General features: G+C 41.5%; 1 protein-coding gene across 3 annotated transcripts in view; it reads right to left on the reverse strand.

The window, feature by feature from the left end:
• Positions 1–26417, reverse strand: part of Kat7 (lysine acetyltransferase 7) — a 49819-nt gene that overhangs the window by 16418 nt on the left and 6984 nt on the right. For 2 of the 3 annotated variants that reach the window (XM_045159057.1, XM_004655553.2), the window contains exons 2-7: positions 25376–25523; positions 21250–21426; positions 20081–20320; positions 14121–14203; positions 9838–9927; positions 4042–4140 (exon numbers count right to left, since the gene is read on the reverse strand). In XM_045159057.1, coding sequence (XP_045014992.1) covers positions 4042–4140; positions 9838–9927; positions 14121–14203; positions 20081–20320; positions 21250–21426; positions 25376–25523 — 837 coding nt within the window. The remainder of the gene's footprint in view (positions 1–4041; positions 4141–9837; positions 9928–14120; positions 14204–20080; positions 20321–21249; positions 21427–25375; positions 25524–26417) is intronic. The other variant, XM_004655554.2, reaches the window with a different exon arrangement.

A 26417-nucleotide genomic window follows, 5' to 3' on the forward strand; every position in this document is an offset into this window, starting at 1 on the left:
TGTCTTTTTTTTTAATTTTTTTTTTATTAACATTTTCCATGATTATAAAATATATCCCATGGTAATTCCCTCCCTCCCCACCCCCACACTTTCCCATTTGAAATTCCATTCTCCATCATATTACCTCCCCATTACATTCATTGTAATTACATATGTACAATATCAACCTATTAAGTATCCTCCTCCCTTCCTTTCTCTACCCTTTATGTCTCCTTTTTAACTTACTGGCCTCTGCTACTAAGTATTTTCATTCTCACGCAGAAGCCCAATCATCTGTAGTTAGGATCCACATATGAGAGAGAACATGTGGCGCTTGGCTTTCTGGGCCTGGGTTACCTCACTTAGTATAATACTTTCCAGGTCCATCCATTTTTCTGCAAATTTCATAACTTCATTTTTCTTTACCGCTGAGTAGAACTCCATTGTATAAATGTGCCACATCTTCATTATCCACTCATCTGTTGAGGGACATCTAGGCTGGTTCCATTTCCCAGCTATTATAAATTGAGCAGCAATAAACATGGTTGAGCATGTACTTCTAAGGAAATGAGATGAGTCCTTTGGATATATGCCTAGGAGTGCTATAGCTGGGTCATATGGTAGATCAATCTCTAACTGTATAACTATATTTTTATATTTTCAGTAGTAAACACACACTAATACATTTACAGTATAAAATAAATCTTTTACCTAAAAAGCTACATTTGTGCAAAAAAGTCTGAAAGTTAATGAAATGAGGAAATTACTTCAAGATATTTAAGCAAAAATAAATAAATCACCAGATGTGATGGCTTATGCCTTAAATCCCAATACTCAGAAGGCTGAGGTAGGAAGATTCTCATAAATTCCACAACAGCCTGGACTACAGTAGATACCAGGTCAGCCAAGGCTAGAATGAGACCCTGCCTCAACAAAACAAAACAAAACAACAGAAACCTACATATATAAAAAGGTCAGAGAACTACATATTGTAGGAGCTTAATGATGAAAATCAAGTAGGGACTATGTAAAAATCTAGGGTACATCCTAAAATGCTAATTAAGCCAGGTACAGTGGCCCACACTTTTACTGCCAGTACTCAGGAAGGTGAGATAGGACTGTCTTGAGTTCCAGGTCCATCTAGATCTTGCCATTAAAAAAAAAAAAAAGAGCTTGGAGAAATAGCTAAGTGGTTAAGGTACTTGCCTGAAAAGCCTAAAAACCTGGGTTCAACTTCCTAGTTCAATAATCCATGTAAAGCCAGATGCTCAAAGTAGCCCATGCATCTGGAGTCTGTTTAGCAGTAGCTAGAGGTCCTGGCACGTCCATTCTCTCTCCCCCACTTTCTGTTGCTCTCTGTTGTAAATAAATACATAAATAATTTAAAAAGAAAGAAAGAAAGAGGAAAAGAAAGCTGGTGTGGTGGTACACACCTTTAATCCCAACACTTGGGAGGCCTAGGTAGGAGGATAATTGTAAGTCTGAGGTCAACCCTGTACTACAGAGTGAATTCCAGGTCAGCCTAGGCTAGAGTGAAACCCTACCTCAAAAAAAAAAAAAAAAAAAAAGAAAAGAAAAGAAAATCCCTGCCAATTGTTACCTTTAGGTAGATTACCATTTCTTCTATTTACTATGCTTTATTCTTGCATGTCTGTGTATGCATATGGTATACAAGTGTGGAAACCATAGGTTGATGGCGAGTATCTTCCTCTATCGTTCTCTACCTTCCCCAGTGCTGGGATTAAAGATGTGCACCACCATGCCTGGCGCCTCTACCTTCTTTTTCAATAGTGTCTTACTGAACCTGGAGCTTGCCAATTCGGCTAGACTAGCTAGCCAACAAATTCCCAAAAGAACTGCCTGATTCTCTCCAGCACTAGGATTACAGTGGGTGCTGGGGATTCAAGCCAGAGGATAAGCCTCTGCATTCTATTTTTAATTGTTTTTTATTTTTTAAAAATTTATTCTATGAGAGAGAACTGGCACCCTAGGACCTCCAGCCACTGCAACTGAACTCTAGCCACACATGCTACTTTGTATGCATATGCAACCTTGCTTGCTTGCATCAGCTGATGTACCTGATTTACATGGGACCTGGAGAGTTGAACTTGGGTCCTTAGGATTCCCAGGCAAGTACCTTAACCACTAAGCTATCTCTCTAGCCCTGCTTTTTATTCTTTATTATAAAATGTATATTGGGGCTGTAGAGATGGCTCAGAGGTTAAAATGTGTATTATTACTATACTTTTATTTATTTATTCTTTTTTGGTTTGTTAAGGTAAGGTCTCCCTCTAATGCAGGTTGACCTGGAATTCATTAAGTAGGGTAGCATCAAACTCACGGCAATCCTCCTATCTCTGCCTCCTGAGTGCTGGGATTAAAGGCATGCACCATCATGTTGGACTGTATTTTTTAAAAACTATTATTTATTTATTTATTTATTTGTAAACAGAGAGAGAGAAATGGAAGAGACAGAAAGAAATGGTCACGCCAAGGCCTCTAGCTGCTACAAACTGACTCCAGATGCATGCACCATTTTGTGCATCTGGCTTTACATGGGTATCTGGGCACTGAACCTGCGTTGTTAAGCTTTCAGACAAGTGCCTAACTGCTAAGCCATCTCTCTTATACAGACATTTCTAGTATCATGGTACTTTTTCTAGTAGGTAAAGTTTATCCCCACTCTCCACAGTACTGGAGACTTAATCTACATCATTGCACAGGCTAGTTAAGAGCTCTACCATTAACCTATAGTTCCAGTACTATAAGCATGTTTGTTTATTTATTGGGGGGGGATAGATAAGAGAATGGGTGTGCCAGGGTCTCTAACCACTGCAAACAAACTCCAAACATGTGCTACTTTGTGCATCTGGCTTATGTAAGTACCAGGGAATTGAACCTGTGTCCTTAGGCTTCACAGACAAGCGTATAAGCTGCTAAACCAACATTCCAGCCCCTCCTGCACCACTGGAATTCACTATGTAATCTCAGGCTGGTTTCGAACTCACAGGGATCCTCCTTCCTAAGCCTCCTGAGTGCTGGGATTAAAGGTGCACACCACCATATCTGGCTTTTTAAAAAATTAATTTGCTAGGGGAGAGAGAGTGGGGGGGGGGGAGAATGGACACATCAGGACCTCTTGCCACTGCAACTCCAGATGCATGCACCACTTTGTGCATCTGGTTTCACATGAGTACTGGGGAACTGAACCTGGGCTATCAGGCTTTGCAAGCAAGTGCCTTTAACTGCTAAGCCATCTCTATAGCCCCTTTCTTTGTATTTCGATACAGGGTCTAAGTTGCTAAGGCTAGCCTGGAACTTATCTGGTAGTCTAGGCAGGCCTGAAACTCAGGATCCTCCTGCCTTTGCCTCCAGGTTCCACTTAAATTTAACCCTTTAAAATTATAGAGAAGGGACTGCGGATGTAGTGGCAGAGTGCTTGCTGGGCATACTTACACCCTGGGTTCACTCCCCAGAACCTTAAACAGATAAATGTGAATGACAGGCATTTACAAACAACCAGAGAATGATTTTTTTGTTTTTTTTCTTTAATGTGTGTAGTACTGGGGAATGAATAGGGCTTTGTGCACGTCAGACAAGCACTCTACCAACTACACCCTAACCCTACAGAATAGAACTTTCAAAATTAAAAAGATCTGCCGGGTGTGGTGGCGCACACCTTTAATCCCAGCACTCGGGAGGCAGAGGTAGGAGGATCGCCGTGAGTTCGAGGCCACTCTGAGACTACATAGTGAATTCCAGGTCAGCCTGAGCCAGAGTGAGACCCTACCTTGAAAAACCAAAAAAAAAAAAAAAAAAAGGAGACCCAGCATCCTGCTGGTGTTGGTGGAGCTCCTCAAAAAAAAAAAAAATTAAAAAGATCTAATTGTATTTCATTTTTCCAAGATCTCATTTCCACCCTCAACAGGTCCAAGAGCTACTGGGTGTTTATTGGATATTTTCTTGTAGAAAACAACACACAGTAAATATGAAAGACAGAAGCTTAGAATTAAATGTGACAGGAAGAGCCCATACTAATTAATTACTGAACTTTTTCCTCACCATATATTTCTCTTTCTGCTCTTTACTCAGTCCAGAATTTCTTTTCTTCCTGAGTTCAGCCACCTTTTCCTTATACCGCAGCTGCCTCTCTGTAGGTGCCTAAAAGGAAAAGAAGAAAACTGAGAAGCTAGCTAGAAAACTCATTATAAAACTGAATGTAGAGCCAGGCGTGGTGGTGCATGCCTTTAATCCCAGCACTCAGGAGGCAGAGGTAGGTGGACTGCCTGAAGTTCAAGGCCACCCTGAGACTCCATAATGAATTCCAGGTAAGCCTGGGCTACAGAGCAAGACGTTACCTTAAAAAGAAAATAAAACAACAACAAAAAACAAATGAGCAAACAAACTGAATGTCGTGGTGCTTATCTCTAATCATAGCATTTGGGGGGTAGAAGCAGGAGGGTCAAAAGTCTGAGGCAAGCTGGGGCCATGAGACCCTGTCTCAAAAAAAGAGAGTAAAGAAAAATGAAGTTATGAAATTTGCAGAGAAATGGATGGACCTGGAAAGGATTATACTAAGTGAGGTAACCCAGGCCCAGAAAGTCAGGCGCCACATGTTCTCTCCCATATGTGGATCCTAGCTACAGATGATTGGGCTTCTGCCTGAGAAGGAAAATACTTGGTAACAGAGGCCAGTAAGTTAAAAAGGAGACATAAAGGGAAGAGAAAGGAAGGGAGGAGGGTACTTAATAGGTTGATATTGTATATATGTAAGTACAATGATTGAGATGGGGAGGTAATACGATGTAGAATGGAATTTCAAAGGGGAAAGTGTCAGGGGGGCGGGCGGGAATTACCATGGGATTTTTTTTATAATGATGGAAAATGTTAATAAAAATTTAAAAATTAAAAAAAAAGAGAGAGAAAAAGCCTAACGTGGTAGTGCGTGCTTTTAATCCCAGCTCTTGGGAGGCAGAGGTAGGAGGATTGCTATGAATTTGAGGCCACCCTGAGACTGAATTCCAGATCAGTCTGGGCTAGAGCAATACCCTACCTGGAAAAACTAAAAGAAAGAAAAATAAATAAAGCTCTTTATGAAGTACAGCTGGGCTTAGTGGCACATGCCTTTACTCCTAGCACTCAGGAGGCAGAGGTAGTGGACTGCTGCGAGTTTGAGGCCAGCCAGGGTTATAGGACGAGTTCCCTGTCAGCATGAGCTAGGGTGAGACCCTACCTAGAAAACATACAAGCAAACCAAAGTACCAAATTCTTTTTTGCATATGTGTGTTGTGCATGCATGCATGAATGTCTATGTATGAGTATGCATACAAGCATGACAGGCAGAATTCAACTTGGATATCTTTAGCAATCACTGTTTACCTTTTTTCCAAGGTAGGGTCTTGCTCTAGCCCAAGCTAACATGGAATTCACTACGTAATCTTAGGCTGGCCTCCAACTCATGGTGATCCTCCTACCTCTGCCTTTCAGAGCTCTGGGATTAAAGGTGTGCACCATAAGACGCAGTAAAAAATTTTTTTTTGATTTTTTTATATAAAATTTATTTTTATTTATTTGAGAGGGAGGCACACTAGCGCCTCCAGCCACTGCAAATGAACTCCAGATGCATGTGCCATCTTGTGCATCTGGCTTATGTGGGTCCTGGTGAATTGAACCTGGGTGCTTTAGCTTTGCAGGCAAAAGCCTTAACCACTAAGCCATCTCCCCAGCTGCCATCCCTGCCCCCCCCCCCATTGCATTTTTTGTTTTTGGTTTTTTGAGTTAGGGTTTCACTCTAGTTCAGTCTGACCTGGAATTCACTATGTAGTCTCAGGCTGGCCATGAACTCACAGTGATCCTCTTATGTCTGCCTCCCAAGTGCTGGGATTAAAGGTATGTGCTACCACACACAGCTTCTTTTATTTATTTGAGAAAGAGAAAAGAGGCAGATGGTGGGGGGAGTGAGAAAATGGGTGCACCAGGGCCTCTAGCCACTGCAAATGAATTCTAGATGCATGTGCCACCTTGTGCATATGACTTACGTGAGTACTGGAGAATCCAATCTGGGTCCTTAGGCTTTGCAGGCAAGTACCTTAAATGCTAAGCTATCTCTCCAGCCCCTAAATTCTTTAAAAAATATTTGAAAAAAAGGCAGATGGAGAGAATGGGAGCACCAGGGCCACTAGCCACTGCCAAGGAATGAACACAGACATATGCGCCACTTTGTACATCTGGCTTTACATGGGTAGGGACTCAAACCAGGGACCTTAGGCTTTGCAGGCAAGTGCTATAAGCTCTGAGCCATCTCTTCAGCCCTGAAACCCCATTTGTTAGTTAGACTGTCTGATTGGGAGTCCCAGTGACCCTCTCAGCACTGGGGCTAAAGACATGCATAGACATACCTTTAAAAAAAATTTTATTAACTTCCATGATTGTAAACAATACCCATGTTAATGCCCTCCCTTCCCCTTTGAAACTCCACTTTCCATCATATCCCCTCCTCCTCTCAATCAGTCTCTCTTTTCTTTTGATGTCATGATCTTTTCTTCCTATTATGATGGTCTTGTTTTAGGTAGTGTCAGGCACTGTGAGGTCATGGATATTCAGGCCATTTTGTGTCTGGAGGAGCACATTATAAGGAGTCCTACCCTTCATTTGGCTCTTACATTCTTCTTCTTTTTTTTTAATTATTTATTTATTTATTTGAGAGCGACAGACACAGAGAGAAAGACAGATAGAGGGAGAGAGAGAGAATGGGCGCGCCAGGGCTTCCAGCCTCTGCAAATGAACTCCAGACGCGTGCGCCCCCTTGTGCATCTGGCTAACGTGGGACCTGGGGAACTGAGCCTCGAACCGGGGTCCTTAGGCTTCACAGGCAAGCGCTTAACTGCTAAGCCATCTCTCCAGCCCACATTCTTCTTTTTTTTAAAAATATTTTTGTTCATTTTTTATTTATTTATTTGAGAGCGACAGACAGAGAGAGAAAGACAGATAGAGGGAGAGAGAGAGAATGGGCGCGCCAGGGCTTCCAGCCTTTGCAAACGAACTCCAGACACGTGCGCCCCCTTGTGCATCTGGCTAACGTGGGACCTGGGGAACCAAGCCTCGAACCGGGGTCCTTAAGCTTGACAGGCAAGCGCTTAACCGCTAAGCCATCTCTCCAGCCCAAGGCGCTTACATTCTTTCTGCCACCTCTTCCAAAATGGACTCTGAGCCCTGGAAGGGACACACCTGTCTTTTTATGCAGGTGCTGGGAATCAAACTCAAGTACTCCTCCTTTATAGCAAGTGTATTTAATCACTGAACCATCTTCCCAGCCCTTAAAAAAGAATTAGCGGTTAAGCGCTTGCCTGTGAAGCCTAAGGACCCCGGTTCAAGGCTCGGTTCCCCAGGTCCCACGTTAGCCAGATGCACAAGGGGGCGCATGCGTCTGGAGTTCGTTTGCAGAGGCTGGAAGCCCTGGCACGCCCATTCTCTCTCTCTCCCTCTATCTGTCTTTCTGTGTCTGTCGCTCTCAAATAAATAAATAAATAATTAAAAAAAAAGAATTTTTAAAAAGGAACAATAATAACAAAATGCCAGAAACATTGCAGTCACAACATGAATAATATGCTAATTTAAAAATTCCAAATTAAGCTCTGTTATCATCCAAACTACTATCCTTATTGCCAGCAAAATACAGGCTCTCAAGAACACAAACTTTTCATGTGTGTATTTTGTGTGTGTTTGTATGTGTAAGCACAGACATGCTTGTCACACATCTTGGAGGTCACAGGACCACCTTGGGGTCCTCACCTTCCATATTTTTAGACACAGTCCCTTTTTGCTGTTATAAATGCCAGGCTTGTTAGAGCACGAGCTTCAGAGTTCTCCTGACTCCAGCTCCCACTGCCATCGGCCCGTTGGGATTACAGACGTGTATGCTACTGCACCCGAGGATCCAAACTCTGGTCATTAGGCTTGCACAGCAAGCATTTTAACCACTGAGCCAATCCCTCAGTCCTGCAAACTTATTTTAATTAATATGAGCCAGACATGGTGGCTCACATCTTTAATCCCAGCATTTGGGAGGCAGAGGCAGGAGGATCACTGTGAGTTCAAGGCTACCTTGAGACTACAGAGTGACTTCTTTCCTTCCAGGTCAGCCTGGGCTAAAGTGAGACCCTACCTCAAAAAAACAAAAACAAAAAAAAAAAGAAGAAGAAGAATAGGAAAAATCTGAGCTGGGCAGGGTGGTACACACTTTTATTCCCAGCACTTGGGAAGGCTAAGGCAGGAGAATACTCCAAGGACAGGTTGGGGGGGGGGCTGGAGAGATGTCTTAGTGGTTAAGTGCTTGCCTATGAAGCCTAAGGACCACGGTTCGATGCTCAAATCCCCAGGACCCATGTTAGCCAGATGCACAAGGGGCACACGCATCTGGAGTTGGTTTGCAGTGGCTGGAGGCCCTGGCGTGCCCATTCTCTCTCTCTTTCTCTTTGCCTGTCTCTCTCAAATAAATAAATAAAAATGAACAACAAGGACAGGTTGGGGCTACAAAGTGAGTTTTGGGTCAGCCTGGCCTAAAATGAAAACCCAACCTAAAAAAAAAAATTAAATATTCCACCAAAGCACAAGAGATAAAATGAAGAACATTTCAACTCAATGAATATTTACTGAATGCTTAGTATTTTACAGTAATGCTTGCTTACCAATCTAATCAATGGCAATACAAAAATGAAAAACAAAGCTAGGCATGGTAGTGCATGTCTTTAATCTCAGCACTTGGGAGGTTGCTCTGAAGATTACAGAGTGACTTCCAAGTCAGCCTCAGCTACAGTGAGACCCTATCTTGAAGGGGGGTAAAAATAAGAGTAAAAACACAATCTATGATAGACAATTAAAAAGAGTATAACTACCACTTATGGAGTGCTTTCTGCCTACCCATCACCAAGGATAAGTACACTGCATACAAAATTCACATGACTATTCCAGTAAGTAGGCATTATTCATTCCTTTATACTGACCAAGCTTACCAACGTTAGTTGGTCTGCCAAGGCAACACAGCTAGAGAATGAGAACCCTGGTATTCAGTCCCAGATATGTTTGGCTCCAAAGACAAACTTCTGTACCATCATGCCTCTTCTACTACTCACCCATAATCTAAAAAACAGACACCTACAGGATGAGCTTTGACTAATAGGTAACGGAGGCTAACATTTTGGGAACAGTACATGGGAATACATGAGGAAAAGATTCATTGTGAGAGAAGACTTAGGAATAATTTTTAAAATAGCTAAGAACTATACAAGGCCTTAAAGAATAAATATCTCTACTTGGTACCAAAGTCTTTAAGAAGGAGCAAAGAATTAAGTGCAATCAATGTGGCCTCAATGTTCAGAGAGGAGGATAAGGACAGAACAAAGAATGCTTCCTGGAAATCATGAGAAGAGAGAACTCGAAGAAAAATGACCTAGTTGACAGGTGTCAAATACTGAGGAAATGTCACTGGTGACACTGGCATTGCAAAGTAAAGCCTGTGTGAAAGCCAACTACAATGGGTTTTTTAAAAAGGACAGAAAATGAGGACCTAGAACATCAAGTGCAATTTTTCATATAATCAGGATTTTTTTTAAATATTTTTATTTATTTATAGGATATTTTTATTACTATGACTACTACTATTCTTATTACAAGTAGCTTGATTCTCCCATTTATAAGGTAGAAGTGTTTGCGTTAAAAAACAAATACGACACTGAGTTGATGCCTAAAATATCATAGGAAACAAGAGGCATAGATTATGCCTACAGACAGTTACAGGGCAAAGGAGATCCAAAAGACAGATCTCAAACCTAATGGCCAAAGCTGTCACAAGGCCCATACCTGGTGCCTGGTTGCATGCCTGTTGTTGTCATCTTGCCTGTGGGACAGCATCCTTTCTTCTATCTGCTTATCCCGGCTCTGTGCTCTCACCTGCAACCATCAACAATGTCAATAAATCCACCTGCCTCTAAGACTACATTTACGTAAAGCATAAGAATATGATAATCCCTTGAACTTGTGCTATACTTTGAAAGTAGAAGGGCCTCATTAACACAAGCTCTATAGGGAAGAGAAAAGGCAATCCTCACATTATGATTTTTCAGCAATTAACTGTATCAGAAGTAAAACGATCACAGCTAAATGCAGGTAAAGCCAAGACTTTAATTAAGGCTAATGACTGAAACGATGTGCTAATGAGAAAAATATAAGAAACTGAAGAAGTACAAGAAGAGAGAGAGGCAGTACAAAGAAAACCTGGGTTAAGGCTGGACACAATGGCATCCCAGCTAGTAGGCAGACTGAAGTAGGACTGCTTGAGCCCAGAAATTCAAGGTCAGCCTGGACAACACAGCCAGGCCCTGGTGGGGGTGGGGACAATAACAGATAGATCTGAGTTCAAATCTATAGGGAAACCAAACTCTATAGTTACCGATCTCAGACACACCACATCACCTCTCAACAATTTCAATTTCCCCTTCTGGAAACTGAGACCTCATATCCATTTGGCCTATTCAGTTTCATCACTAAACCTCAAAACAGAACTAACATTTCCCACACATCTGCTCCATTCCAAATCTTCCCAAACTCAATAACTGGCCATCTCAAAAGCTGATCAGATCAAAAACTGGATAGTGTTCTTCATTATTCTTTTTCTCATAAATCCATGTGTAAATCTAGTCGCTTCCTCTGGTAGCATCCTGAATCCATCCTAATCTTATATGCTCCACTGATACCACACTAATACAGAAAAAACTGCCATACTTCACAGCAGCATTCCAATCCAATGCTTTGTCCTATGTCACCACTTCCCCAGACAGAACACTCTCCACACACTAGGCAAGCTGTCATTTCAATGAAACTATCACAGCTCTGCGTGGACCCCAAAATTTTTAAAGGCCACCAGAATAAAAACAGTCCTTGTGCCAAAGACTAAAGGTCTTTATGATCTGAGTCCTGCTTCCTCATTTCCCATCACACTTCAGCTACATAACTTTTGTTCTTCTTCAGTTTTTGACTTTACTTATTTGCAAGCAGAGAAAGTGTGCACACGCCAGAACCTCTAGCCATTGTGAACAAACTCCAGATGCATGCACCACTTTGTACATCTGGCTTTACGTAGGTACTTGGGAATTAAACCAGGTTCCTTAGGCTTTTCAGGCAAGTGCCTTAACCACTAAGCATCTCTCCAACCTTTTTTTGTTTGTTTGTTTGTTTTTTTTAGAGACAGACCTTCTCTAGCCCAGGCTGACCTGGAACTCATTACACTCTTACCTCAGCCTCCCCAGAGATGAGATTAAAGGCTTTCAATCCCTCAAACCCAAAAGTTTATCTCTACCTTCGGGCCATTGTATTTTTTATTCCTTCTCCTTAGCTCTCTTCTCCTAGGTCTTCAGACACTGTCACTGACACCATCCATGTTTCAGATCAAACGCCAACTTCTCAGTTGCAAAAGCAGTACTTATCCTCAACCCAGAAACAGTCCCCCTCTACCTCAGTCTTCTACTCCTAATACTGTTTATAACTACATAAATTCTTACTAACTTATAGGCTTAAGTTGTCTTTCCCCATGAGTAAAAGCTCCTTGAATACAGTCTTTCTTATCTCAGTCACCGAATCCTTATCAATCTATAAACTGTGCACATGCAGCCACAAAAATAAAAGACAATAAAAATGGCAATATCCCCAGGCACAGTGGCACATGCCTTTAATCCCAGTACTCGGGAGGCAGAGAGGTAGGAGGATCACCATGAGTTCGAGGCCACCCTGAGACTACATACAGAATTCCAGGTCAGCCTGAACTAAAGTGAGACCCTACCTCAACCCCCCCCCCCCAAAAAAAACGTTAAGAGCTTTTACCAGTCTAGAGATGTAGCACAATGGTGAAGTGCTTGCTTAGCATGTACAGGGACTCTGGGTTCAATCCCTAGCAGTACAAACAAAACAAAAACTCTGTAACTATTACAAATGTGAAGAGCCAATTTAATCTTTCCAGTTGGGATCGTAAGTATAAAGATACATCATCTTTCAAAAATTCCGATCCCCAAGTCCATGGTCCAGTAATAAGAACACATTATTCTAAGCTTCATTCCCCCAGTAGACAAGAGGAAAAAAAACTTACAACAGAAATGTTTCCCTTTTTTCAGAATTTTCCCTACTCAGAAATTTTTCTTGTTCTAAAATGAATTACTTAAGGTACTATACAGATATAGCAATAATTCAACAAATTTCAAAATGTGCCTTAGGAAGATTTTGATGTAAAACAACCAAAGTATCAGAGAGTTGTACTCACAGGTAGAGAGTTCTTTACATAGAGATCACAGGTAGTTTCAGAGAAAAAAGTAATGCCTCCACAGCTTCTCAATCAGATATTGACAGAGCTACTCATGCTGTCCGGCTGAAGATGGAAGGAAGACCCTACATAGAACATATCCTACCTTGGTTACAGAAGCATTTGAATGGAAGACCAATAGGAGTAGGGATCTCTCACCCTAACAGATGTAGGCAGTTAAGTATACCACTTTGAACAAAGAAACATTACCTCCTGCCACTTACTTGTAAATAAGAGAACAAGTTCCTGAATCAAAGAGAACTAATGTTTGCAAGAGAATCTAATTTTTTCTACAACAAAAACTTGCTAAGAGTCGGGCGTGGTGGCACATACTTTTAATACCAGCACTTGGGAGGCAGAGGTAGGAGGATCACCTGAGTTCAAGGCCAGCCTGAGACTACATAGTGAATTCCAGGTCAGCCTGGACTAGAGTGAGACCCTACCTTGAAAAAACAAACAAACAAAAAAAACCTTGCTTAGACAAGCAAAGAACAGCAACCAAAAGCAACTAATGCTTTGGTTTAATCTAAGTTCTTAGTTTAGGAAACTTGTTCAAATACTACCTGAGCAACCTATTTCATTTTCAATTCTTGCTTATGCACAATTATTTCTTTGATTCTATCCTTGGTAGCAGCAAGCCATGCAGGCACATAAATAAGATGAGCTTAGGCACTATGCTAAAACATATTATTAACAAATCCTAAAGATTATTGAGGAACTACATTTCTCAAATTAAAAGAACTAGCCTTAGCATTTAAGGAATTTGCCTGCAAGACCAAAGGACCCAGGTTCGATTCCCCAGAACCCATGTCAGCCAGGTGCACAAGGGAGCACACATGTCTGGAGTTTGTTTGCAGTGGCTGGAGGCCCTGGCATGCCCATTCTCTCTTCTCCCTTTTTCTATGCCAAATAAATAAATAAATATAAATAAAAAATATATATATATAAACTAGCCAAGCTAAGCATGGTGACGCACACCTTTAAACCCAGTACTTGGAAGGCAGAGGTAGGAGGATCGCCATGAGTTCAAGGCCAGCCTGAGACTACATAGTGAATTCCAGCTCAGCCGGGGCTAGACTGAGACCCTACCTTGAAAAACAAACAAACAGGGCTGGAGAGATGGTTTAGTGGTTAAGCGCTTGCCTGTGAAGCCTAAGGACCCTGGTTCGAGGCTCGGTTCCCCAAGTCCCACGTTAGCCAGATGCACAAGGGGGTGCACGCGTCTGGAGTTCGTTTGCAGAGGCTGGAAGCCCTGGCGCGCCCATTCTCTCTCTCTCCCTCTATCTGTCTTTCTCTCTGTGTCTGTCACTCTCAAATAAATAAATAAAAAATTTAAAAAAAAGAAAAACAAACAAAATAGCCAAGACCAAGTGTGACTGACAATAATCAAAAGGATATGTATTCTGCAGACATGAATAATAGAGAAAAAGAACTATGAAAATATATTAAAAAGCAAAATAACTTCATTTGTAAGAATATCTAATGCATAAATACTGAGATTACAGATCTATGCAAATCCTGCCTTAGCATATCAAGAGTCTATGCAGTCAATTGCCATGAAAAAATAATGTACTAGGGTTAAGGTTCCAAATATTCTATAATCTCTCCATTGACTTCTTCTAAAGCACTCATAAAATGTTTTATTGTTCATGTACTTGTTTTTCTTGCTTTTACCGTTTCCTCTACTAAAATGTAAGAACAAGGACCTTACCCCCTTGTGTTCACTGTGTATCCCCCACATGAGAAGAGAAGTGAGCACTCACTAAGCCATGTGCTGAATAAATAAGACAGTTACCTTGCATTCATCGGCCGAGAGGTTATGATACAGTGGGCATCCTGAGATGGAGAAATGTCTCTCATGTTTTCCTGTAAGATGTCCTGTTAAAGAAGAAAAAGCAATCTTCAGGAAGAATATTCACACTTACAAAGTGAGAGTTTTCTCTATAATAAACACATCTTCTTGCCACACCTTCTTATAAATGTATCACCTAGCCAGGCATGGTGGTGTATGCCTTTAATCCCAGCACTCAGGAGGCAGAGGTAGGAGGATCACCTGTGCTCGAGGCCACCCTGAGACTACATAATGAATTCCAGGTCAGCCTGGGGTAGACTGAGACCCTACCTCGAAAAAACAAAAAAGCACCACCAAAGATTAGGTGCTACCAGGTCTTCATATGTACACATCAGGAATTCCCTTCTTCCAGAGCAGATCAGGCTATCTTGAGTGTACTTTGGTATATTCAATATAAACTACAGTTCCATATATTCTGATAACTGAAGTATTATCAAACCCCCAAATGTCCTAAAGCTGAATGAACAGCTATAGTAAGGTACAAAAGTATAAACAGAAACTCTCTTGGCAGAACTCTCTTCATTGTTAAATTTATCAAGTCATCTGTATAAAAGTGTGGTGGCACACACCTTTGATCCCAGTACTTGGGAGGCAGAGGTAGGAAGATCGCTATGAGTGAGTTCAAGGCCACCCTGAGACTACATAGTGAACTCCAGGTCAACCTGCGGCTAAAGCGAAAACTTACTTCAAAAAACCAAAAAACAACAGTGTATTATGGAACGATGGCTTAGTGGTTAAGGTGCTTGCCTGGAAAGCCTAAGGACCCAGGTTGGTTCTCTCTCTCTCCCCTCTGCTTGCAAATAAATAAATACAATGTTTTTAATTTTTTTTAAAAAAAGATAACTGCTCTTGTTTAAAAATTTGGACTTCTACAGATAAACTTTGAGGATAGGCAGTTAACACAAAGCCTTCCTGGGGAAAATATTAGGGATAATACATAAAGCTTGTTTCATCTGAAACAGTAAAAGATACTTTTCTTTTTATGATTAAAAATAAACAAACAGCTGGGCGTGGCGGCACACACCTTTAACCCCAGCACTTGGGAGGCAGAGGTAGGAGGAACACCATGAGTTCAAGGCCACCCTGAGACTACATAATGAATTCCAGGTTAGCCTGGGCTAGACAGAGTAAGATCCTACCACGAAAAACCAAAAATAAATAAATATCTTAAAAAACAAATGGGCTGCAGAGACAATGTTAAGTCAGTAAACTGATCTTCCCTTTCTTTCATGATAAAAAGTAACTAAATTTTGGATAAAGGCAATATTGGGATTTTAAAATTTATATATCATGAGCTGCATAGTAAACTTTAAAGGGTGGGGGAAAAAAAGAAAAAAAAAAATACCAAGTATGAAAGGGTGGTATTTTATGACATTCAGGCTGCTAGTATTCTGGGACTCTATAATTAAAAACTGAAATTTTTTGCATCAAAAAAATAAAGTACCCTGGAATAAACCTAACCAAGGAAGTGAAGGATCTCTAAAATGAAAACTTTAAAATTCTTAAGAGAGAAATTGCAAAGACACTAGGAAATGGAAAAAACATCCCTTGTTCCTGGATCAGAACAAACAATATTGTGAAAACAGAAATCTTACCAAAAGCAATCTACACATTTAATGTAATCCCCATCAAAATTCCAATGGCATTCTTCATAGAAATAGAAATAACAATCCAAAAATTCATTTGGAATCACAAAAAAATCTCGACTATCTAAAACAATACTGAACAACAAAGATAAGGTTGGTGGTATCACCATACCTAATCTTAACCTATACTACAGAGCCATAGTAACAAAAACAGCATGGTACTGGCACAAAAGCAGACGTGTAGATCAATGAAACAGAACAGAGTACCCATTGGAGAAAAAGATAGCCTCTTCAGCAAATGGTGCTGGGAAAACTGGATACGTATCTGTAGAAGAATGAAAATATTCTTCTCTCTCTCCATGCACAAGAATTAAGTCCAAATGGATTAAACACCTCAACATCAGACCTCAAACTCTGAAAGTGCTAGAGGAAAAAGTAGGGGAAACCCTTCAACACACTGGTCTTGGCAAAGACTTCCTGAATATAACCCCACTTGCTCAGGCAATAAAACCAGATTAACCGCTGGGACCTCATGAAATTACAAAGATTTTGTACAGCACAAGACACTGTGAATAAAGCAAAGAGGCAACCTACAGAATGGGAAAAAATCTTTGCCAGCTATACATCTGATAGAGGATTAATATCTAGGATATACAAAGAACTCAAAAAATTAAATAATAAGAAATCAAGCAAGCCACTTAAAAATGAGCTATAGAAGTAAGTAGAGACTTCTCAAAAACAGAAATATGGATGGCACATAAGCATCTGAAAAAATGTTCTACATCCCTAGTCATCATCAGGGAAATGCAGATTAAAACTACATTGAGATTCCATCTCACTCCTGTCAGATTGGCTACCATCATGAAAACAAATGACCATAAATGCTGGTGAGGATGTGGAAAAAGAGGAACCCCTTCTACAATGTTGGTGGGAATGCAATCTGGTCCAGTCACTGTGGAAATCAGCGTGGAGGTTCCTGAGACAGTTAAAAATAGATCTACCATATGTCCCAGCTATAGCACTCCTAGGCATATATTCTAAGGACTCATCTTATTACCTTAGAGATACTTGCTCAATCATATTTACTGCCACTCAATTCACAATAGCTGGGAAATGGAACCAACCTAGATGTTCCTCAACTGATGAGTGGATAATGAAGTGGCACATTTATACAATGGAGTTCTACTCAGCGGTAAAGAAAAATGAAGTTATGAAATTTATAGGAAAATGGATGGATCTGGAAAGGATTATACTAAGTGAGGTAACCCAGGCCCAGAAAGCCAAGCATCACATGTTCTCTCTCATATGTGGATCCTAGCTACAGATGATTGGACTTCCGTGTGAGTAGGAAGAACACTCAGTAGCAAAGGCCAGTAAACTAGAAAAGAAATATAAAGGGAAGAGAAAGGAAGGGAGGGGACTACTTAATAAGAAGGTATTGAATATATGTAGTAGAAGAATAGATTAACGGAGGTGAAAAGGCCCAGAGTGAGGTGAAGGAAAGAGACTGAGTAAAGAAAAGGTAGAGGGAGGGCTAATCAAAATCTAAGGGATATAAATAAGTCATATAGAATCCTACTTTTATGGACAATGGAACACTCCGGAGCCATACATTGTTGTTAGAAAATTTTCAGTGGCAGGGATGGGATACCTTCCAGTGAGTTGTTGGTCAGGGAGGTCCCTGATGCCCCCAAAACATTATGGGCTATTGCCGAGGCCCTTGGTTTCCCACCAGGAATAGATGGTAAGACCCTATTGCTGAAGAGTCCACATACTGGGGCTGCAAGGCCACTGAGAAATCCTGCTGGAACTGAGCTGATAACTTCCTTCATGTAGACTAGCTGACAGAAAGCTGGAAGAAGCCATTCTACATGCAGTTCAGTGTGAGAGAGAGAAATCACCAGTGAAGATACTCAACAGTGGACACTGCAAGCCTTATATTTGGCCAGCCAGGCCAAATGAGCCACTTGGTGCAACAGTGGCACATCTGTCATGGTGGAAACCAACTGTCCTCTAACTGGACTGAAGGGCCGCTCGGCTCCATGGGAGGGAATACATCCCTGATGCTGAAAGCAGGGGTAGTCATGAGCCCTAGGGGTATAACGTCTGCTGCTGTCTGGCTAAATGTATATACTATGCTTATCAAACTGCCCAGTAAGCACTTCTGTTAATGTTCATACCCTTATATTAATGCTACTCTCACTTTTGGTAGAAAATCTTTTCTTTTCAGATGGCAATGACCATGGGATGACTCAGAAGGCATCATAGTGCTAGAAAGAAGTGACCAGAGTACTCAGTACTGCAATATCTCTATCACACCTTCCAAGGCTCAGGGTCTATTGTGGAAAAGGTGGTGGAAAGAATGTAAAAGCCAAAGGAAGGGTAGGACTCCTTACAACATGCTCCCCTCTGACACAAAATGGCCTGGATATCCATGACTTCACAGTGCCTAACACTACTACACAAGACCATCATAATAGGAAGAAAAGATCATGACATCAAAAGAGAGACTGACTGAGATGGGGAGGGGATTATGATGGAGAATAGAGTTTCAAAGGGGAAAGTGGGCAGGAGAGAGGGTGGGTATTACCATGGGATATTTTTTATAATCATGGAAGTTGTTAATAAAAAATATTTTTGATTTTGTGAGGTAGGGTCTTACTCTAGCCCAGGCTGACCTGGAATTCACTAGGTAATCTCAGGGTGACCTCAAACTCATGGCAATCCTCCTACCTCTGCCTCCAGAGTGCTGGGATTAAAGGTGTGTGCCACTACGCCCGGCTTAAAAATTGAATTTTAAGGCTGGATAAATGACTCAGTGATTAAGGCACTTGTCTGCAAAGCCAAGGAACCAGGTTTAATTCCCCATTACCCATGTACAGCCAGATATACAAGGTAGTATATGCATCTGGAGTTCATTTGCAGTAGCTAGAGGCCCTGGTGTGCCTTTCTCTCACTCTTCCTCTCTCTCTAAAATAAATTAATTAATTCATAATTCAATTCAATTTTAAGCCTTTAATCCAAGCACTTGGGAGGCAGAGGTAGGAAGATAACTGTTGAGTTTGAGACCAACCTGAGGCTACAGATTGAATTCCAGGTTATTCTGGACTAGAGCAAGACCCTACCCTCAAATAAATTAATAAAAAGGCAAAAAATAAAATTGAACTTTAAGCCAAGCATTTTAATCTCAACACTCCAGAGGATAAGGTAGGAGGACTGCCATAAGTTTGAGGCTAGCCTGGAACTATAAAGTGAGTTCCAGGTCAGCCTAGGCTACAATGAAATCCTGTCTTGAAAAAAAAAAACAAAACTCAATTTTAGCCAGGTGTAGTGCATACCTGTAATGCTAATACTTGGCAGGTTAAGGCTGAAGGATTGCCCCATGCTCCAAGACAGCCAGGGCCACATAACAAGACCCTGACTCAAAATAACAGAAACTAACTGCAATTTTAGAGAGCTATATACATTTACATCATGTACTGCATAATAAGGCCACGAAAAAACAATAGTAATGGTTCTCCATTATATTACTGGACTCCTGTCATATGGGCTCATTGTTTTTTATATATTTCTTCTTTATCTGCAAACAGAGAACGAGAATTGAACCTGGGTCCTTAGGCTTCACAGGCAAGTGCCTTAACTGCTGAGCCATCTCTCCAGCCCCAAAAGAAGTATTTTTGTTTTGTTTTTGCTTTTCGAGATACTGCCTCACTCTAGTCCAAGCTGACCTGGAATTCACCATGCAGTCTCAGGGAGGCCTAGAACTCACAGCAATCCTTCTATCTCTGCCTCCTGAGTACTGATATTAAAGGTGTGCAACCCCATGCCTGGCCCAAAAAGAAATATTTATCTTGTTTATATTTACTACATGAAGCTTAAGATCTAAAAACTACTGTTCACAAAAGGGCAAGTCTCATGCATAGTCTATTATAGATTCATAGCTTCTTGGTAGGAAATCTGCTTTTTCCATTTCCTTACCAGTTGTGGCCATGCAACCACCGTTTGGCACAGTACTTTTGCTCTACCAGTCCTTATAAGCACGAACTACAGGCCATGTAATGTGTTATTGGGTGATGACTTGTCTTCCTCTTGTTTTTGCTGAGGAAAAGCACCCAATTAATGATTCATCATAGTTAATTTTCTTGCAAGAAGATTATTATATATGGAAAGCAGACCAAGAGGAAAAACATCCTTATACACCTGAGCACATAAATGAAGAATTTAAGCTAGATCACAACAGAACCAAGCACCACTGGATGCTCTAATCCTAGAAAAAGCATGCCACAGAAAAGAGACATGGAGTTGGGAGACACTCACCTAGAGAGTTGCAGCCTGGGGTAGGGCACTTCATATTGAAATTGTAGCTTTCATGGAAGCGACGACGCTTGGGGCGATGAGAGAGATCACTGCCTGAGTCCTTCAGGGACATGTCCTTGGCAATGCTCTCATCATGAGACACATTGGGGCTAGAGATGTCTATGTCTGACTCTGAAGAAGGTGCATTTCCAGTTGGAGTTCGAGGTGGTGACTCATCATGATCAGCTGTATTTTTAGTTTCTAAAGCAAGAGCAATTGGTAGAATCAGTGAATGGGGTTCCTTTATTCACAGGTTTGCCAGTCACTGTTTAGGGGCTTCACAGTTCTTTCTGTAACTTTTATAAAAATATTTTGGCCTGAAGAGATAGCTTGGTGGTTAAGGCACTTGCCTGTGAAGCCTAAGGACTCAGGTTTGATTCCCCAGGATCCACGTGATGCACATGTGGGACATGCATCTGGAGTTCATCTGAAGTGGCTAGAGGCCCTGGCACACCCATTCATTCTCTCTATTTCTATGCCTCTTTCCCTCTCTCTCAAATAAATAATTCAAAAACTGCTTAAAGACTATGTCTCAAAAAAACAACAGATAAAAAATCAGGTAATGCCAGGCATGGTGGCACAGGCCTTTAATCTCAGCACTTGGGAGGCAGAGGTAGGACGGCAGTGAGTTTGAGGCCATCCTGAGACTACATAGTGAATTCCAGATCAGTCTGGGCTACAGTAAGACCCTACCTTGATAAACCAAAAAAAAAAAAAAAAAAAAAAAAATCAGATAAACCACATTTGCCTACCTACCTAAATTAAAAAAAAATTACACACACACACACACACATACACACACACACACACACACACACACACACATATGGAGAAAGCAGGGAGAGGGGTGGGGCAGACAGAATGGGCACGCCAGGGCTTCTAGCCACTGCAAATGAACTCCAAACACATGCACCACCACCTTGTACATCTGGCTTACATGGGTTGTGGGGAATAGAACCTAGGTCCTTTAGCTTTGTAGGCAAGCACCTTAACTACTAAGTCATCTCTTCAGCCCTTGCCTACACAAATTTTCAAAGCAGCAGGCAAGTATCTGTAGTGCCCAAAGCCTTCATTAAAAGGAACTGACCAGATCATCTATAACATGTACAAGTCATACCATGCCCACTTACCTCTATCAGAAAAATCGACCACCTGCTCCGTCTCGGAGCCAGATGAGCGCGTCTGCCGAAGGGGGTACTTTTTGGGAGTCACTGGTGTGGGCTGTTGCTGACTACGCGTCACCCTTCGGGTAGAATAGGTAGGCTCCTCAGTGCCAAAAGACTGCAAATTTCGTACAGGGCTGGAATCTGATCCCAATATTAAAAGATTATAAATTAAAAAAAGGAAACACATTTTATTCCCATCCATACAATTTATTAGTATATAGCTCCTTGTCTTCATATTTCACAAAACCCATCAAATATTTAAATATCTTACATTAAATAATGTATAAGCAAAAAAGTTTAGTTCAAGTATGGTAACACCACACAGTATGGCACGAATAGTTTAGGCACTAGAGTCAAGACTGAATTCACTTCAATTCCTCTCCACTTACAGCAACCATCTGCAGCATCTTGTGCAAGTTAACTTCTCTTAAACCTGTTTCCTGATCTATATAAAAAAGGAAAATATGGGCTGGAGAGATGGCATAGCAGCTAAGGCACTTGCCTGCAAAGCCTAATGACCCAGGTTCAATTCCCCAGTACCCACATAAAGCCAGATGCACAAAGTGGCACAATTGTAAATAAAAAATGGAAGCCAGATGTGGTGGTGCATGCCTTTAATCCCAACACTCAGGAGGTAGAGAGAGGTAGGAGGATCACTGTGTGTCTGAGGCCACCATAGGACTACACAGTGAATTCCAGGTCAGCCTGGGCTACAGCAAGACCCTACACCTCAATAAACCAAAAAACCAAAAAGCGTGTGTGTGTGCACACACACACCACAACACAAAGGAAAACAGTAGCACCATACTCCTCATAGTTTATGGTGAGAAATAACTGAGAAAATGTAGGTCAAACACTTAACATGATCCCTGATGTATGTATAGAGTGCTGTATTAATATTAATTGTATCTTCTTTCTTATTCTTTTCCTTTTTTTTTTTTTTTTTTTGTGACACAGTCTCAGTCTAACCAGGATAACCTGGCACTCACTCTAAAGCCCACACTGCCTCCAACTCACAGTGACCCTCCTAACTCAGCCTTCCGAATGTCAGGATCATTAAGAATGCACCACCACGCCCAACTTGCATCTTCCTTCTCTTCCCTTACTCTAGCATGCCATAAAACAGATATTCTATAACTAACAGAACAGTAATATATATTTGTTTTAGGGTCTTACTTTTTCTGATTACCTTTGTACTCTTATGCAAAATCATAATGGACCCTGAAAATAAGAATAGACACAGATTTTCTCTTCTGAAATATTTTATCCATTTGTTTGAGAGAGAGAAAAAAAGAGACAGATAGAAACAATGGGTGTTCCAGGACCTCCTGCCACTGCAAGCAACTCCAGATACATATGCATGTGGTTTTACATGTGTACTAGGAAATTGAACCTGGGTCCTTAGGCTTTACAGACTAGTACCTTAAACCACTAAGCCCTCTCTCCAGTCCCTAGAACACAACTTTTAAGCCAGCTTTGGTGCGACATGCTGCTATTTCCAGGTCTTGGAATGAGTCAGGTAGATAGTAAGTTCCAGGCCAGCCTGGGTTGCTCAACAACACTGTCTCAAGTAAATGAATGAAATGTTTTATTTTTTAACTTTGTAAAAATTTATTAGTCAATGTCCCAAAGTATGTTTCTTGCTTTAATCAACTACATACAATCTTTGAAATGAAAAGCTTTTTAAAAGCTCTATGAGCTGGAAAGATGGTTTAATGGTTAAGGCGCTTGCCTGTGAAGCCAAAAGACCCAGGTTCGATTTCCCAGAACCCATGTAAGCCAGACACAAAAGGTGCACATGAGTCTGGAGTTCGTTGACAGTGGCTGAAGGCCCTGGCAGGCCCAGTATGTTTGTCTGTCTCTCAAATAAATAAAATTAAAAAGAAAAGAAAAGCTCTATGGATGGAGAAACCTATTCTGAAGAACTCATAGCTCTTTCCTATCTCCAACTTGATGACACAAAGAAATTCAGACTAAAACGAAAACATACTTTTTTAAAGGACTCTAAAAAATGCATTACTGGGGCTGGAGAGATGGTTTGGCAGTTAAGGTACTTACCTGCAAACCTAAAGGACCTTGGTTTGATTCCCCAGGATCTACGTAAACCAGATGCACAAGGTGGTGCATGCATTTGGAATTCATTTGCAGTGGCTGGAAGCCCTGGCACACCCATTCTCTCTACCTCTTTCCCTCTCTCCAATGGTTCCTTCCCTGCCCCCTTCCCCTTTTCCTTCACCCTCCAGTCTCCCTTACCTTCCCCATCCCTTTGCCCTCTACTGCACAAAGAAAAAAAAAAAATGTAGCCAGGAATGGTGGCACATGCCTTTAATCCCAGCATTCGGGAGGCAGAGGTAGGAAGATTGCCTTGAGTTCGAGGCCACCCTGAGACTACATAGTGAATTCCAGCTCATCCTGGGCTAGTGTGAGACCCTACCTTGAAAAAGAAAAAAAAAAAAAAAGAATATTGTGTGTGTTATAGGTGTTTGTTCCTGTGTATGGGGACAGACATGTAAACATGTACAGGTCAGAGGACAAACCCGAGTGTCAGCCCTCACCTTTTACCTTAAGGCAGGTCAGGTCTCTTATTCAACCACTGTGCTGGCCTATAATCTTGTGGGATGCTCCTGTCTGCATCCCATCTCCCCATAGCAGGTCAGGGTTATAGATAATTGCTACTGCATCCATTCTATATGAGTTCTGGGGGTCTAAACTCAGATCATCATTGAATAATCTCCCCAGTCCCATAGCATTTTTAAAATATCTTATTTTTATTTATTTGAGAGAGATACAAAAATAGGCGCGGGGGGGGGGGAGAATGGGCATGCTAGGGCCTCCACCCACTGTAAACAAACTCCAGATGTGTGTGCCCCCATTTGGCTTATGTGGGTCCTGGGGAGTCGAACCTTGGGTCCTTTGGCTTTGCAGGCAAGTGCCTTAACAGTTAAGCTATCTCTCCAGCCCCCAAAGCATATTTTAAACAGCAAAATAATATTAATGATGTTGTGAATTGTAAAGATTGCTCAAAGAAAATTTGTATTTACTTTGTATACTTTCAGGAGCTCTGTTTAAAAACTATTTTTAATTATTTATTTGCAAGCATAGAGACAGAGACAGAATGAGTGTGCCAGGGCCTCCTGACACTGCAAAGGAACTCCACATGCATATGCCACTTTGTGCATTTGGCAAGCAAGTGCCATTAACTGCTGAGCCAGTCATCTCTCCAAGCCCCAGAAGGTCTTTTCTCAAGGTAGACTGTATTTCACGCAAGAGAGTGGCTTTTCAAAGGCTACACTGTGACTGATGCTCCCAAGACTCGTGCCTCCATTTTCAGAAAGTAAAATAAATATAGAGACCTTGAGCTCATACATCTCCTAGCTGTTCTGAATATTCACAACCTTCAAGTGTGCAGGGCATGTCCAGTTACACATTCTAAAACCCATCTTGCCCTTTTCTTTGCATAGTGTCCTCTCTGCTTACAACATTTCCTGCCCAGGACAGTGTGATTGCCCTGCCTCTGGGCTTCTACAGCACTCTTCATAAACCCCTCAAACTCCCTCCCTTTCAAGGGCATTACCATTATGAGTTCATTAAACTGTGAACTCCTTAAAGGGAAGAGCTATGATGTTCCTATGAGATACCAGTACATAGCATAGTACCTGAAATACAGTAGCCATTTATCAATAATCCTACTGGCAAAAACAACCTTTACTGTACTTCTCTCTTTCTACTTCTGTACTTCAATTGAAATCTTAAAAAAAATATAAAGTTAAGAATAGTTATTAAGGGGCTAGAGTGATGGCTCAGCAGTTAACCACTTGCCTGCAAAGCTGAAGGACCAGGGTTCAATTCCCAAGTACACAAAAAAGCCAGATGCACAAGGTGGCACATATGCCTGAGTTTGCAATGCTTGAAGGCCCTGGCATACCATGGTAATTGAAACCACTTTAAAGACAAGATACTTCATCTACCTGACACTTTGCCAGATTCTGTCATTTACATCAAGCCACAGGGCCAGTCTCCAACACTAACTAGCACAGTAAGATAAGTCAGTTCACTGTGAGGAGTGGACAGGAAAAACAAAGACTTTTACCTTGAGAACTTTGGCTTAGCCTGGCTGAAGAGCGGGTGACTCGTGCAGATCGGCGAGATGTGCCATCACTTTCTGAACTGTCTGTGTGTTCGAGATCTGTAGAAAAATCGGAATCTTCGGTTCCATCAGAACTACTGCCTGCATTTCTCTGTAACACCATAGATCCAGACATTAGCACAGAAGAATTTACTCTGTGAGTTAAAAGAAACCATGTTTTTGTATTTGCACGTGCACACCTGTGTGGGTATGGGTAGACTAGAGGCCCTTGCCACTGCAGTCACCAGACATTTATTTGTGCCACATTTTGTGTTCAGCTTAAATGGGTGGCTTGGGAAGTGAACTAGGGCCAGCAGGCTTTGCAAACAAGCACCTTTAACCACTGAGCTATCTCTCAAGGCCTGCTGAGGTTTTGTATTAGCATTGGAAATAAAATGAACCATGATGCTGGAAGTACCAAGTTTAAACTTACAAAAGGACTCTATAACCATTTCGCTTCCCTACCCAGAGCCAACTCCGAGCTGAGAGAGAGAGAGAGGGGGAGGGAGGGAGGGAGGGAGGGAGGGGAGGGAGGGGAGAGGGGGAGAGGGAGGGAGGGGGAGAGGGAGAGAGAGAGAGAAAGAGAAAGGAGGAGGGGGGGAAGGAGGGAAAATGGGCACACCAGGGCATCTGGCCACTGCAAATGAACTCCAGACACATGCATCACCTTGTGCATTTGACTTTACATGGACACTGGGGAATTGGGCCTGGGTCCTTGGGCTTTGCAGGCCAAATGTTTTAACCACTGAGCCATCTCTCCACCCCCTGAGAAGTCATTCTTACTGTATTATCACTTATTCTAAACAAAGTCTATTTGGAGATCTATACCACAAACTGGAAATAAGCACAACTACAACAAAGTACCTAAGTCAAAATGGCCTGGCTGGCATAATCATGCCAAAAGAAGAAGAAAAACATCCAAGGTGGCATGAAAAAATATTACCACTAGGCTTCATTTAACTTCAGAATAAGTATATATAGTCTCCATGAACAGGTATCACATGAG

This window comes from Jaculus jaculus, chromosome 9, assembly GCF_020740685.1.
Source record: "Jaculus jaculus isolate mJacJac1 chromosome 9, mJacJac1.mat.Y.cur, whole genome shotgun sequence".
Taxonomy (NCBI): domain Eukaryota; kingdom Metazoa; phylum Chordata; class Mammalia; order Rodentia; family Dipodidae; genus Jaculus; species Jaculus jaculus.